Source organism: Coregonus clupeaformis, chromosome 29 (genome assembly GCF_020615455.1).
Source record: "Coregonus clupeaformis isolate EN_2021a chromosome 29, ASM2061545v1, whole genome shotgun sequence".
NCBI lineage: Eukaryota > Metazoa > Chordata > Actinopteri > Salmoniformes > Salmonidae > Coregonus > Coregonus clupeaformis.
This window is the reverse complement of record NC_059220.1, coordinates 4,568,918-4,585,236: the sequence shown is the minus strand read 5'-3', so window position 1 is coordinate 4,585,236 and position 16,319 is coordinate 4,568,918. Positions and strand designations below refer to the sequence as shown.

Genomic DNA, 16,319 nt, shown 5'->3' with positions numbered 1-16,319 from the left:
TGTGTCATTGCCAACAAAGGGTATATATAAAGTATTGAGAAACTTTCGTTATTGACCAAATACTTATTTTCCACCATAATTTGCAAATAAATTCATAAAAAATCCTACAATGTGATTTTCTGGATTTTTTTTCGTCATTTTGTCTGTCATAGTTGACGTGTACCTATGATGAAAATTACAGGCCTCTCTCATCTTTTTAAGTGGGAGAACTTGCACAATTGGTGGCTGACTAAATACTTTTTTCCCCACTGTATATGGGACGGCTGTCAATCTTTTGGTCCTTAAATGAAACTGGTAAACTTTTTTATTTATCACTATTTTCTTTAACCAATGATGTTCTTTAATGCAAGGCCGACAGACAAGTTCCTTACTTTTTCCTCCTTCCACTTTCCTCTTCCATTTTTGCGGTAATGCTGCAATTATTTGGTTGTAATTTTGGGTAGAGCAGACATTTCCATATGTTTTTGTTAGCTGCATGTGCGACATAACTCCACCATTCCTACCGATAATATCATTTACAAATATTATACTTTTTATTTTATTTTTTCTAAAAAAATTATGGTTTTTTATCAATTAGTATATTTGAGTTTATCCACAATATTTGTTGCAATATTTGTTCTGTCATTTCTGGAGGATTAAATTGAAATTGCAACCAACTTTCTATGGCTTGTTTTAGAAATAGTGATATTTGGGAGATTATTTCCTTTTCAAATACCTGAAAGTGAGGGGTTGTAATCTGAATAAAGGGAAAAAGTCCCTTCTTGAACATTGGGTGAGACAATCTTACTAGTTTGCTAGAGAACCAGTTCGGATTTAAGTATAATTTTTGTATGACTGAAGCGTTTAGTGATAGGTCTAATGCTTTAATATTTAATAATTTCTGTCCTCCGAATTCATATTCATTATATAAATAGGCCCGTTTAATTTTGTCTGGCTTGCCGTCATATAATTTAAAAAACTGTTCGCTAGGCGTAGGCAAACCATAAGCAAATAGGTAAACTGGGATAATACTAAAGAGATAAACAGGGTGATTTTTCCACAAATTGACAGGTATTTACCTTTCCATGGTAGCAAGATCTTATCTATTTTTGCTAAGTTCCTATTATTATTTTTTGGAGAGAGATCATTTATTTCATTTGGGATATGTATTCCGAGTATATCTACATCACCGTCAGACCATTTTATTGGTAAACTACATGGTAATGTAAAAATTGTATTTTTTAGTGATCCAATATGTAATATAGTACATTTATCATAATTTGTTTGTAATCCAGAGAGGTTAGAAAATGTTTCTAGATCCTCTATGAGGCTGTGGAGGGATTCAAGTTGTGAATTTAAAAGAAAACATGAATCATCAGCGTACAATGACACCTTTGTTTTTAAGCCCTGGATTTCTAATCCCTTGATATTATTGTTGGATCTGATTTTAATAGCTAACATCTCGATGGCAATAATAAATAGATATGCCGATAGTGGACAACCTTGTTTCACTCCTCTTGACAGTTTAAAACTTTCTGAGAAATAGCCATTATTTACTATTTTACACCTAGGGTTACTATACATGATTTTAACCCAATTTATAAGAGATTGTCCAAAATTGAAATGCTCCAGGCATTTATATATAAACCCCAGTCGTACTTTATCAAATCACAGGTGTCCTTTGTGTTCCTGATTGGAGGTCGTTGGTGTGTCCCACCTGTCAGTCATCAGTTCATCTGCTGATTGCTGAGGTGGACCAAGCAGTGGCCACTTCTCCTGATTGCACCACCTGTTTCTGGTTTTCATACCTAATCACATCACACATCCCCTCGACATATTTTGTTCTCACTGTTCCTTGTCAAAAATTTTAATTTGCATGAGTTATGTTACGGGTCTCTTTTCCATCCACCCTAGACTTTTAAAGCCACGGGGTTCGTAACTGTCTGTCTGTCTGTCTAACCCATCACTGTCTGTCTGTATCATGAGACATCACATTGTACTGTTCCAATGGATAGACATTACATGGGACTCAATGTTGCTGGGTTTGCAGTGAGGGAAATACAGGGAGACAGGAGTGGCCAGGTGGGGCAAGAGTTGAGAGGTTCTGTATACATGAAGGGGAAGGGGGGAGAGAATAAGGTGAGTGGAGGTTAAGAGTTATTGGAGAAAGAAGATGGAGGAGGAGGAAGAGGGGAGAAAGGAGTGGGGCAAAAGGAGGGAGGAGGTAAAGGGGGGGGGGGACTGCTCTGCTCTGCCTCTGATCAAAGCCTTCTCTCCACTGATCATGTGCATCCTGTCTTGACTCACGTCTCTGGCTGTGTCTCTAACACACGCAAAACAGATGTCCTCTCCCCAATCCTCCCCACACCATCCATACATACATTCCATCTCCAGCCTAGAGCCCTCGGCTAGATTTCAGCATGACCAAAAAACCAGAGGTCTGCAGCAGAGAAGGCTGTTCACGAACAGGTTTAACTTGGGGCTTACTTTAGCGGAGGTTGGGTGTTAAAACAAATATATCCCAGTACTCATAACAGAGGAGCCTGCCTTTGAATGAGTCAAAGAGTGAGTTGGAGTCCAAGAACTAAATGTTCTGTGCCAGGAAGAATAACTATTAGTGGTACATGAGTGAGTCTGGATTCACCAGGCACACCTTACAACGAAAGCAAAGTTATTCCAGTCTTCAAGGCCCAGTGCAATCAAAAACATGATTTTCCTGTATTTTACATATATTTCCACACTATGAAGTTGGAATAATACGGCAAAACTGTGAAAATTATGATAATGCCCTGTTAGTGTAACAGCTGTTTGAAAAGGCCGCCTGAAAATGTAACCTGTTTTGGTGGGATGGCGTTTTGGCCTGCCTCTAGCAAACTTCAGACGGGCCTGGACATGTACTGGCTTAAGCAGGGGGACACGTCTGGCACTGCAGGATTTGAGTCCCTGGCGGCGTAGTGTGTTACTGATGGTAGGCTTTGTTACTTTGGTCCCAGCTCTCTGCAGGTCATTCACTAGGTCCCCTCGTGTGGTTCTGGGATTTTTGCTCACCGTTCTTGTGATCATTTTGACCCCACGGGGTGAGATCTTGCGTGGAGCCCCAGATCGAGGGAGATTATCAGTGGTCTTGTATGTCTTCCATTTCCTAATAATTACTCCCACAGTTGATTTCTTCAAACCAAGCTGCTTACCTATTGCAGATTCAATCTTCCCAGCCTGGTGCAGGTCTACAATTTTGTTTCTGGTGTCCTTTGACAGCTCTTTGGTCTTGGCCATAGTGGAGTTTGGAGTGTGACTGTTTGAGGTTGTGGACAGGTGTCTTTTATACTGATAACAAGTTCAAACAGGTGCCATTAATACAGGTAACGAGTGGAGGACAGAGGAGCCTCTTAAAGAAGAAGTTACAGGTCTGTGAGAGCCAGAAATCTTGCTTGTTCGTAGGTGACCAAATACTTATTTTCCACCATAATTTGCCAATAAAATCATTAAAAATCCTACAATGTGATTTTCTGGAGAAAAAAATTCTCAATTTGTCTGTCATAGTTGACGTGTACCCAGTGGCGGCTCCTGAAAAAATTCTCAGGAGGGGCAATTTTTCTGATGATTTAGGTGACCTACACACATTTTAAAAAAGATATGTCCAGCAACAACATGAAGACAGGGGCAGCATATAAGTCAATACCAGAAGCATTTATTGACTGATCTGGGGAGATGGATTCCAGTTTCTGTGACAGATTATAAATAATCTCTGATGCCTTTGTTATATTAGCTTTTGGTTGAATGTACTGTCGTAGTAAATATATAATGTTATAGCTTGGTCTGACTAAAATCTTGTGCATGACCCATTTTGTGTTGGGCGTTTGTTTTCAATCAATGCTGTTCCTATCCTATAACAATGGACAAAAGAGTCCTATCTTGTCAGCCTTGTCAGCAGGTGGCCAAGGACAACACCCACGCCATAGGTCTCTCAGTTCTTCCAACTCACGAGTTCTTGCTCTGAGGACACACACACACACACACACACACACACACACACATCATCACTGATAACACACACACACACACACTCATCACTGTTAAACACACACACACACACACAAAAATCCCTCTCTTTAGGCTGAACATTTGAAGACAGAGAACCCGACTCAGAGCCAATGCAACAGTGGAGGGGACCTCGCCCAACTCATCAGGACCAATCAGAAGATCAGAACTACTAGATTCAACCTACATCATTTATTGTATAAAATGTCTGCACACAATGTTTTCGGGGCTCTCTTCAGATAGCTCCCTAAGAGTTTGACGAACGAGTCCGTGCACGCGATTCCAGATATCTTTACCTCTGAATAAACTGCCTTTATTATACCATATCCACCCTGTCCAAAGTCTCTACTTGGTCTCAGTTCTCCAGTAAACTTGTGATTATCAACAGTACACAACGGTAACAAACAATTGGGGAACTCACGGGGCAGATAGTAAGGTCGCAGTGACACAGAAAGCAGTTCAATGTCGGGGGTACAGAGTCGCTCTCTTACCAGGATCGATTTTCCCTGTGACTGTGTCAGATCGCGGTCCGCTCTGACCAGGGTGAAGCCGGCCGGCTCCACTTCTCTGTCCGGGACTCTGTCATCCAGCCAAGTCTCCCAGCTGTATTGGATTCCGCTGCCAGCAGCGTTTTCATTATTTAGTCCGTTCGTAGCGGGTATGTACACGATCAACAAGATCAGTCCAAAACCCACCACTGGAAATCCATGGTTGGCAGAATGTTTGTAAACTAAGTGTACAAATTAAAAACATAAAATAACGCCACTAAGTGTACAAATTAAAAACATAAGATAACGCCACACTGCAGGTCGCAACAGAGACGCTGCTAGCCGCTATTTTCTTAGTTACGTTCATGGTTACGTCACGTATGACGAAAGCGCGTAAGTGCAAGCCCACAGACACCCATAGAGATTGTATTGAAAGCTTTGAAATTTGAAAAAAATAGATTTTACATGGGAGTCTATGACAGACTTGACTGAAATCGCCCCAAAAACGGGCGGGGCCATTTGAAGCACGACTTTAGCCTGATTTGACATTTAGTGGCAGTCAGATCAGATTAGAACACTGATAACTACTGTTGCCGTGATATAATTGATTAGAAAAAAAATCCCTTCCTTTTCCCGTTTGGCAGTGCGTCGCCCATATCGCCCTATTGAACACACCGCCCCTGCGTGTACCTATGATGAAAATTACAGGCCTCTCTCATCTTTTTAAGTGGGAGAACTTGCACAATTGGTGGCTGACTAAATACTTTTCCCCCCCACTGTATATACATATCCTTTTTAAATATATATTTCCCTTTATTACTTTCCAACCCCACCATCCCTTCCCTAATTGGAGTAAACTAGTGAACAACAACACTTAGGCCTCTACTTCCAGCTTATACATACTATATACATTTAATGGACACAGTCAATTTTACAATAATTATATTTTGTTTGTTTTTACTCCTGAACTTCCTCTACCCTCAACCTCTCCGATCATTTTCATGATGTCCATCCGGTTTGCTTCTAAATGCCATATCTTTCTAACTGTGCTCTTTCACAAAAGCTCTCAACCTACAACTTATATACTTATTATGGACACAGTATGCTTTACATTAGTTATATTGTTGTTATTAGTTGTTGTTAGTTGTTTTTAGTCCCATCCTTCAACTCCTCCCATCTATCTCTTTACACCATCCATAATGGATTTCTATGGGGCAAACACTTTACATGTTGCGTTTATATTTTTCTGTATTTTATCCAAATGTGTGCATACTGTAAATGTTTTATGTATGGGTGGTCCCAGGAATCGAACCCACTCCTGGCGATGCAAGCACCTTGCTCTACCAACTCAGCTACAGAGGACATATGTCCCTTCCCTGGAACTTTCACCTAGCCCAGGTTGGAAAGAAAGCTAAGGGCTAACTTAGTGCCAGAACTAAATGGTCCTACTTAACTTCACAGAGCCAATTGGATGCCCCAGCTCTCCTCCATATTAACATCAATATCACCAAGGCAACCGGTTCCACAGATGATTTTAAAAAAACACATCTTTCATCTTCTCTGAGTGATTGGGTGCATGAATAATGGCTAAAGTTGGGAGAACATAGCCCCCCACACACACACACACACACACACACACACACACACACACACATACACACAAACACACACATCAAGGTAAATTCACACGGGACACTTTGTGACTAAATTGGAGTTCCATGACTGGAGAACGTACAGCGCCATAAGGAACTACATTTGTTTCTGTAAGACTTCTAAAACCATGCTGTTTTGCTTCATATGAATCTTTCAGATCTGTGTGTGTGTGTGTGTGCATGCGCGTGTCTTTGTGTATGTGTGTGTGTGCGTGTTCTTTAGCCCACACACTAATGTTGTTCCGCTGAAACATTATCTTATGTTTCTTCCTCATTAAAACTTTGAGCTGAACCTACCAGGGCAAGGCTGTACTTTCAGACCTACATGACACTTTCAGATTAACGTCAATTAGGGTGCCGGACATTTGAGAGTTTTCCAGACCACACAGTCATCATCCCCTGTCACTATATAGAACTGAAACATGAACTTCTGAACGTGGCGAAGAATTTATCACCATCTGTGAAATGTGGCATCGCCTTTAGTTCCCCTCTAAGAGGGGGAACCGGACGATCTTCCGGAATGATTTGGTTTTAACAATTACACACACACACACACACACACATCACACAAGAGTCATATCCAATATCACTGCATACCTTCCAGGCCAGAGCTTGGATTAGTAAGTGGTTGTTTGTGTGTAAAACAGGCGTCCCTCAAAACGTTCAGCCTTGCCGGCTCCCTCTGACCTATGTGAACCTAACCTCTCGCTTCAACGAAAACACATACCCCAGCACTCTACAGAGACAGGGAGGGAGGGAGGGAGGGAGGGAGGGGGCAAGAGAGGGAGGGGGTGGAAGAGAGGGGAGAAAGAGAGTAAGATAGAGAAGGGAGGGAGAGAGAGAGAAAAAAAGAGATCAGGATAGGGAGAGATGATGTCATTGTTGCTTTCATCACTCAACTGGCGCTGTGCTACTTTTCAACCTCCAGGTGAAGTGTGTTTCTAGCCCCCTGCCGGGCCAGCCGAGAGAGAGAGAGACACCTCCACTGTATCTAGTGATCTATATGTTCATAGGCTTCTTCTTTGAGGCTCAGGAAGCCTGCATGGGGGAGTTCTACAGATACTGTTATAGAAAAGTGTTCATCTTCCACAAGCAAGCAGTGGAGACATTAAATCAGTTGAAGAGGAGAAAGAGAACCTTTGTGCCCAGCGCTGCATTCTCTATCAGGTGGTGCTGCTTGTCGTGAGATCATGTTGAACATCTAGAGACAGTTTCCAGGACCAAGATTGCACCTATTCCTGTACAAAAAAGCATGCTCAATGGAGAATCTTAATCGAAAGTGCTTTTAGTCCAGGACTCGGGACTGGACGGCCTTGTGGCCAGAGGCATGAACCAAAAACTCTCGAGTTGACAGACAGACACAGACAGACAGACAGACAGACAGACAGACAGACAGACAGACAGACAGGCAGGCAGGCAGGCAGGCAGGCAGGCAGGCAGGCAGGCAGGCAGGCAGGCAGGCAGGCAGACAGACAGACAGACAGACAGACAGACAGACAGACAGACAGACAGACAGACAGACAGACAGACAGACAGACAGACAGAGAGAGCGAGAGAGACAGACAGACAGACAGACAGACAGGCAGACATCTCTAGAGTGAAGAATATGGTGTTTCTGTGTTCTGGCAACACCCCATAAATCCAGAGGTCAAATCGAATCAAATCAAATGTTATCTGTCACATGCGCAGAATACAACAGGTGTAGACCTTACTGTAAAATGCTTACTTACAAGCCCTTAACCAACAATGCAGTTTTAAGAAAATAGAGTTAAGAAAATATTTACTAAATAAAATAAAGTTAAAAATTAAATAAAAAAGTGAAACAATAAAATAACATTAATGAGGCTATATACAGGGGGTACCAGTACTGAGTCAATGTGTGGGGGTACAGGTTAGTCGAGGTAATTTGTACATGTAGGTAGGGGTAAAGTGACTATGCATAGATAATAAACAGCGAGTAGCAGCAGTGTAAAAACAAAGAGGGGGGTCAATGTAAATAGTCCGGGTGGCCATTTGATTAATGGTTCAGCAGTCTTATGGCTTGGGGGTAGAAGCTGTTAAGGAGCCTTTTGGACCCAGACTTGGCGCTCCGGTACCACTTGCCGTGCGGTAGCAGAGAGAACAGTCTGGATGGCAGGAAGCTTGGCCCCAGTGATGTACTGGGCCGTACACAGGGGTGTATTCATTCCACTGATTCTGTTGAAAAACGTTTCTTAAACGAAAGCAAATGGAACGAAACGGGGATAAACAAAGCTGAATTTTTCTAATACAAACTCTTGTTTGCAACTGTTTGGACTAATGATAACACCCTAGATCAGCCAGATGCAGGCAAGAGTCTGCAAGGCGGTATTGAATGTGTCACTGTCTGTCTCCTTGGTTACTCTAATTTCTCTCGACCTGTGCAACTACATTGTAAACTTTCCTTCATAGGCTAGGTTGTAGCGATCTCATGATGGGTATAGGGAAAATTCAAGTCTTAATGTAGTAGCCTAAACCTGTCGATGAATGAGGTGAATGGATATGAATGTAATAGCCTAAACCTGTCGATGAATGACAGTCATCCAACATGCTGGAGAAAAAAAAAAGAAAGGCCATGCTCGTAAAAAACAAACATTGTCCTCCCTCATCTTCAACGTCACCGACCAAGACTGATAGATTTTAGTCATTTAGCAGACGCTCTTATCCAGAGCGACTTACAGTTAGTGAGTGCATACATTTTTTTTCATACTGGCCCCCCCGTGGGAATCGAACCCACAACTCTGGCGTTGCAAACGCCATGCTCTACGAACTGAGCTACAGGGGACTAGATAGATAGACAGAGAGAGAGAGAGATAGACAGAGAGAGAGAGAGAGAGAGAGAGAGAGAGAGAGAGAGAGAGAGAGAGAGAGAGAGAGAGAGAGAGAGAGAGAACCCCTCCCCAGTTCTGTAAATCATATTTTAGTGTACAATCCGGAGGCTACACTTGCTTAACCCTCTGTGTTCTGACCTCTGACCCTTTACTTCTGACATGCTCCCTGAACCCCGGAAGACACAGGATGACTAGTAACTGGGTCATAACTATATTATAGCATATTAATAACAGTATAAAAATAATACAGGTCAATGTCTTCATCTTTATTCAGATGAAAATACAGCCTTCACTGTATAAACTGGAGAAGGTCTATGCATTATTAATAATAATAATATGCCATTTAGCAGATGCTTTTACCCATAGCGACTTACAGTCATTTGTGCATACATTTTTACGTATGGGTGGTCCAACCCACAATCCTGATGTTGCAAGTGCCATGCTCTACCAACTGAGGTATGCAGGACCACGGTAGACAAACACACTGGCAGACCTGAGGAGGGTATTTGGGGTCTGAGTGCCTCCTTCCCAGGGTGTCATCATAACTGGACCATTTCCTCATCCTCCAAATAATGGCCTCTACCCCTCTCCCTGTCAGCCCCAGTACTTCCTGAAATCATTCACTCTGCAGTACATTATTTAGATTTTAGAGCGACTTACAGTTTTAGTGAGTACATACATTTTCATACTGGCCCCCCGTGGGAATCGAACCCACAACCCTGGCGTTGCAAACGCCATGCTCTACCAACTGAGCTACACAGGGTTGTATTATTGTATGTGTTTCAATTGTTTGAGTACACATGTAAAGAGAAGACAAACATTTCACATGATTTGGTGCCTCGTGCCGTTCCCAGCTCCCGACACCCTCAGTTTTCACTTCATCAAAGTGATTGCGCAATGACATTGGACCATGGCCATTGTTGTTCACTGTCTCTGACCGATTGGGCTTTCAAAATATAGAGTTTCACACGATAGATTTACCTTATGATGTATGCTGCCAATTCCTAAACAATAATGTTGTCATTTTTAGACTACAATGTGTTACACGCAGCCAAGGTGTGAATGTGACATCATGCATCAATTCATAAATGCGCGCTGTGAAGTTTCAGCACAGTGAAATACATTTCCCATTTCCCAATCATAAAAACAATGTATGAAAGTTTAGAAAAAAATCCTAGATAAAAATAACAAATGACATAAACCCCTCGTTATTGATAACTTGTTATAAAGTGGGTAGGCTATTACCTCCGTGGTCGCAGTGCTCCTGTCCTTGGGGCCTGCGCTTTTTTGACTGTTGTTGGGGAAGCTCTTGACTGACACCTGGGTCGTCGCCAAGAGCACAACACACAGTAGCTGAACCTGCCTGCGCATCTTCTGCATGTTTTCTCCACGTTGGGACAACAGAAGCTGGTTTCTCAGCATCCGCTGGTGTCGCGATGCTGTGGTCGGTGTGAAAAGCAACAGGGGGCTCTCCTTAGATCTTTAGAAGTCCATTGGCGTCCTGGACACGTTTTCAGAACCCTCGCCTTTGGTCCACAAATATAATCAATATAAATCCGAAATCAATATATATGATACTTAATCCAACATTGTCTAAAAGTGAACTCAGCTTTCAGAGCTGGAGCTGAACTTTTAACCAATTTGATGCGTCTCAACAGCGCTATTTGCTTTCCAAATGCGCCGTTATGGTTGACGCTCAAAAGTTGGTAGGAACATTTGGCGCTGCGATCAATAACTCCCGTCGATTCCTCTCCGGATTATATACACTCTTGTTATTGAATCAAAACCGTTCAAAGTAGAGCTGGTATCTAGGATATGTATCCTTCCTTGACTTCAAACTGTCTCATTCCTTGCTCGCTTTCCTTGCACGCTTCTTCTCTGTGCTGCTTGTTGCAACGTTATACTCCTTTGAAATAAGTTGACGTTAGTTCATCCCTATAATTTTAGGTAAGGAACTTTGTCTAACCATTAATACTGCAAATGTACACGAACATATTTCCCCATGTGCTCTGGGGAAATGTTTGTATTGTTAGTTGTAAGGAACCTCTTCTTTGACTGCTTGAGAATAACCGTTTGTCATCTACAACCCACTGGTTTTGACACTGCTTGTCTCTCTGTCACCATCTGTTCAGGACCGGACTACCGCATGTGGGGGCCCTGGGGCACCATGTGGGGGCCCTGGGGCATCTACCTCAACCCCCTCTCCCCCTCTCCCCCCCAGCCCCCTGCAATTCTACACATTTTACCATTGCTTATGATGTGTTCAAATGCTATCTGGTGGGCCCCGACTTCTATTAATAAATTGTTTGGTTGGGGGCCACCTGGAGGTCGGGGCCCCTTCAGTAAGCCGGCCCTGCATCTGTTCAGTCCCACTCACCTTTGCAGAGTCACAGTAGTAGTAGCTTCATTAGCTGAGGGCTGGACCCGCATCTCTCCCCCCCACTGCCAGAGGGTCCTACCAGAGACCGCACAATAAAATAGGGAATGAATGAGAGACCGAATGAATGAATGTCTGTGAAGGGGGAGGATTGAATATGAGCAAAATAAAATGATGAAATGATGAAAGAGAGTAATGACTGAAGACGTCAAGTAAACAGCTTTTTAATAAGTCTGATACTCCCTCCTCGCCCATTAGACTAGAGGGGCTTGTGAATTATTTTCAGTGGGGTTCCACGGCAAACATTTTATAATGCGGAATGGTTTAATAATGCAAATTAATATGGATAGAAGATAATGCGTTTTCTTTGTTTTGGGGAAGAGCTTAAATAACTTTTCCCACGGAGTTCCGATTTATCTTGCTTTCATTTTGTCCATGTGTCGGAATTCCACGTTTTGATTATTTTTCCTTGGACTCCAAAGGTTGCAGGAGCCAAATGAATGGAGAGTGTTTTTTCTCATAGACTGGAGATACAGGGTGTGACCATGTAAACTAAAGTGGGAGGAATGATAAACAGATAGAGCATAATAGCTACAGTACCTTCGGAAAGTATTCAGACCCCTTGACTTTTTCCACATTTTGTTACATTTCAGCCTTATTCTAAAATTGATTAAATATTTTTTTTTTTCATCAATCTACGCACAATACCCCATAATGACAAAGCAAAAAATTTTTTGGCAAATTTATGAAAGTAAAAAACGGAAATATCACATTTACATAAGGATTCAAACGCTTTACTCAGTACTTTGTTGAAGCACCTTTGGCAGTGATTACTGCCTCGAGTTCCTGGGTATGACTCTACAAGCTTGGCACACCTGTTGGCAAAAAAAGAGGACTGAGCACGCCCCCATTCTCATCGATGGGGCTGTAGTGGAACAGGTTGAGAGCTTCAAGTTCCTTGGTTTCCACATCACCAACAAACTATCATGGTCCAAACACACCAAGACAATCGTGAAGAGGGCACAACAAAGCCTATTCCCCCTCAGGAGACTGAAAAGATTTGGCATGGGTCCTCAGATCCTCAAAAAGTTATACAGCTGCACCATCGAGAGCATCCTGACTGGTTGCATCACCGCCTGGTATGGCAACTGCTCGGCCTCCGACCGCAAGGCACTACAGAGGGTTGTGCGTACGGCCCAGTACATCACTGGGGCCAAGCTTCCTGCCATCCAGGACCTCTATACCAGGCGGTGTCAGAGGAAGGCCCTAAAAATTATCAAAGACTCCAGCCACCCTAGTCATAGACTGTTCTCTCTGCTACCGCACGGCAAGCAGTACCGGAGTGCCAGGTCTAGGTCCAAAAGACTTGTTAACAGCTTTTACCCCCAAACCATAAGACTCCTGAACAGCTAATCATGGCTACCCAGACTATTTGCATTGCCCCATCACCCCACCCCAACCCCCTCTTTTACGCTGCTGCTACAGTTCTATAACTGATGAATGTATTTTTTTGCCAGATCCTAATGTGGGATGTCAAATTTTATGTTCCTTTTGATGGTGTAGAAGGCCCTTCTTGCCTTGTCTCTCAGAACCTTCACAGGTTTGAGGAAGTCTCTCTCTCTATCTCACACACACACTCTCTCTCTCTCTTACTCTCTCTCTCTCTCACTCACTCTCTCTCTCTCTCTCTCTCTCTCTCTCTCTCTCTCTCTTCCTCTCTCTCTGTTTATTATCTTTGCAGTCACTTTAACTCTACCCACATGTACATATTACCTCAATTACCTCGACTAACCGGTGCCCCCGCACATTGACTCTGTACCGGTACCCCCTGTGTATAACCTCCCTACTGTTATTTTACTTTACTGCTGTTCTTTATTTATTTCTTAAACTGCATTGTTGGTTAAGGGCTTGTAAGTAAGCATTTCACTGTAATGTCTACACCTGTTGTATTCGGCGAATGTGGCAAATAAAATTTGATTTGATTTGTATTTGGGGTATTTCTCCCATTCTTCTCTGCAGATCCTCTCAAGCTCTGTCAGGTTGGATGGGGAGCGTTGCTGCACAGCTATTTTCAGGTCTCTCCAGAGATGTTGGATCAGGTTAAAGTCTTGGCTCTTGCTGGGCCACTTAAGGACGTTCAGAGACTTGTCCCGAAGCCACTCCTGCGTTGTCTTGGCTGTGTGCTTAGGGTCATTGTCCCGTTGGAAGGTAAACCTTCACCCCAGTCTGAGGTCCTGAGTGCTCTGGAGCAGATTTTCATCAAGGAACTCTCTGTACTTTGCTCCGTTCATCTTTCTCTCGATCCTGACTAGTCTCCCAGTCCCTGCCGCTGAAAAACACCCCCACAGCATGATGCTGCCACCACCATGCTTCACCATAGGGATGGTGCCAGGTTTCCTGCAGAGTTCAATCAGACCAGAGAATCTTGTTTGTCATGGTCTGAGAGTCCTTTGGTGCCTTTTGGCAAACTCCAAGCGGGCTGTCATGTGCCTTTTACTGAGGAGTGGCTTCCATCTGGCCGCTCTACCATAAAGGCCTGATTGGTGGAGTGCTGCAGAGATGGTTGTCCTTCTGGAAGGTTCTCCCATCTCCACAGAGGAACTCTGGAGCTCTGTCAGAGTGACCATCAGGTTCTTGGTCACCTCCCTGACCAAGGCCCTTCTCCCCCGATTGCTCAGTTTGGTCGGGCGGCCAGCTCTAGGAAGAGTCTTGGTGGTTCCAAACTTCTTCCATTAAAGAATGATGGAGGCCACTGTGTTCTTGGGGACCTTCAATGATGCAGAAATGTTTTGGTACCCTTCCCCAAATCTGTGCCTTAACACAATCCTGTCTCGGAGCTCTAAGGACAATTCCTTCAACCTCATGGCTTGGTTTTTGCTCTGACATGCACTGTCAACTGTGGGACCTTATATAGACAGGTGTGTGCCTTTCCAAATCATGTCCAATCAATTGAATTTACCACAGGTGGACTCCAATCAAGTTGTAGAAACATCAAGGATGATGGAAACAGGATGCACCTGAGCTCAATTTCAAGTCTCATAGCAAAGGGTCTGAATACTTATGTAAATATAGTATTTTTTTATTTTTATATTGACTAAATTAGCAAACATTTCTAAAAGCCTGTTTTCACTTTGTCATTATGAGGTATTGTGTGTAGAGTGATATTTTTTAAATGTTTTAAATCAGTTTCAGAATAAGACTGTAACGTAACAAACTGTGGAAAAAGTCAAGAGGTCTGAATACTTTCCGAATGCATTGTGCTGTGGGAGGTAGGGGTGCTGGGGCTCCAGAGCTGTGGGAGGTAGGGGTGCTGGGGGTCCAGAGCTGTAGGAGGTAGGGGTGCTGGGGGTCCAGAGCTGTAGGAGGTAGGGGTGCTGGGGGTCCAGAGCTGTAGGAGGTAGGGGTGCTGGGGGTCCAGAGCTGTGGGAGGTAGGGGTGCTGGGGGTCCAGAGCTGTGGGAGGTAGGGGTGCTGGGGGTCCAGAGCTGTAGGAGGTAGGGGTGCTGGGGGTCCAGAGCTGTGGGAGGTAGGGGTGCTGGGGGTCCAGAGCTGTGGGAGGTAGGGGTGCTGGGGTCCAGAGCTGTGGGAGGTAGGGGTGCTGGGGGTCCAGAGCTGTGGGAGGTAGGGGTGCTGGGGGTCCAGAGCTGTGGGAGGTAGGGGTGCTGGGGGTCCAGAGCTGTGGGAGGTAGGGGTGCTGGGGGTTCAGAGCTGTAGGAGGTAGGGATGCTGGGGGTCCAGAGCTGTAGGAGGTAGGGGTGCTGGGGGTCCAGAGCTGTAGGAGGTAGGGGTGCTGGGGGTCCAGAGCTGTGGGAGGTAGGGGTGCTGGGGGTCCAGAGCTGTGGGAGGTAGGGGTGCTGGGGGTCCAGAGCTGTAGGAGGTAGGGGTGCTGGGGGTCCAGAGCTGTGGGAGGTAGGGGTGCTGGGGGTCCAGAGCTGTGGGAGGTAGGGGTGCTGGGGGTCCAGAGCTGTAGGAGGTAGGGGTGCTGGGGGTCCAGAGCTGTAGGAGGTAGGGGTGCTGGGGGTCCAGAGCTGTAGGAGGTAGGGGTGCTGGGGGTCCAGAGCTGTAGGAGGTAGGGGTGCTGGAGGTCCAGAGCTGTGGGAGGTAGGGGTGCTGGGGGAGCTTTTATTACCGGATGGGCGGAGCAGAGCAAACAATTTGTCAGCGGGGAGAAATGCCCCCCACCCCCCGCCGACAGAATATTACAGCACCCCAACCCCAAAACATCGTCCCGCTACCCAGAGACAGGGAGCATGACAGGCAAACATGGCATGACCTAGTGACTTAATTAAAACCACACCTCATCTCATGTTAACCCCAGACTGTGCCTTTTATACCAGAGGAACCAGCTCTAAATGATGACACATTAAAAGGATAACAGTATCTGAAAATCCCTCTCCCACATGTCTCCAGGATTATTCTGTGTGTGAGAGAGAGAGAGAGAGAGAGAGAGAGAGAGAGAGAGAGAGAGAGAGAGAGAGAGAGAGAGAGAGAGAGAGAGAGAGAGAGAGAGAGAGAGAGAGAGAGAGAGAGAGAGGAGAGAGGAGAGAGAGAGAGAGAGAGAGAGCGAGAGAGCGAGAGAGTGTGTGCGTGTGCGTGAGACAGAGAGCGAGCACGAGCATGCGCGTTTGTGTGATTGAGTGTGTGTGTGTTGTCTCCGACTTCAGTCAGGCTGTTTGGAGAATAGATGATGGAGTGGTTGTTCAGCTCAAGCTAGAAGATGTGCTGGAAACAGAGAGACAGACAGTTTACAAGTGAGCCTGTTAACACCTTTTAACAGCTCTCCACACCTTTACAGGTTTGGTCTTATCTTATTTTTATTCTGCACTGAACCCGCACCACTGAACCCGCACCACTGAACCCGCACCACTGAACCCGCACCACTGTGTTCAATTACATAGCAAATGCAATATGAGCAGGCATTTCAAAATGAAATGGAA

At 44.5% G+C, this 16,319-nt stretch overlaps 1 protein-coding gene across 1 annotated transcript in view; it reads right to left on the bottom strand.

Annotated features, from left to right (window-relative positions):
* Positions 1-11,071, bottom strand: part of LOC121544239 (isthmin-2-like) — a 46,369-nt gene extending 35,298 nt beyond the window's left edge. Inside the window, exon 1 of the mRNA XM_045209036.1 lies at positions 10,252-11,071. Within this exon, the coding sequence (XP_045064971.1) occupies positions 10,252-10,428 (177 nt within the window). The 5' untranslated portion in view covers positions 10,429-11,071. The remainder of the gene's footprint in view (positions 1-10,251) is intronic.
* Positions 11,072-16,319: the final 5,248 nt, after the last annotated feature.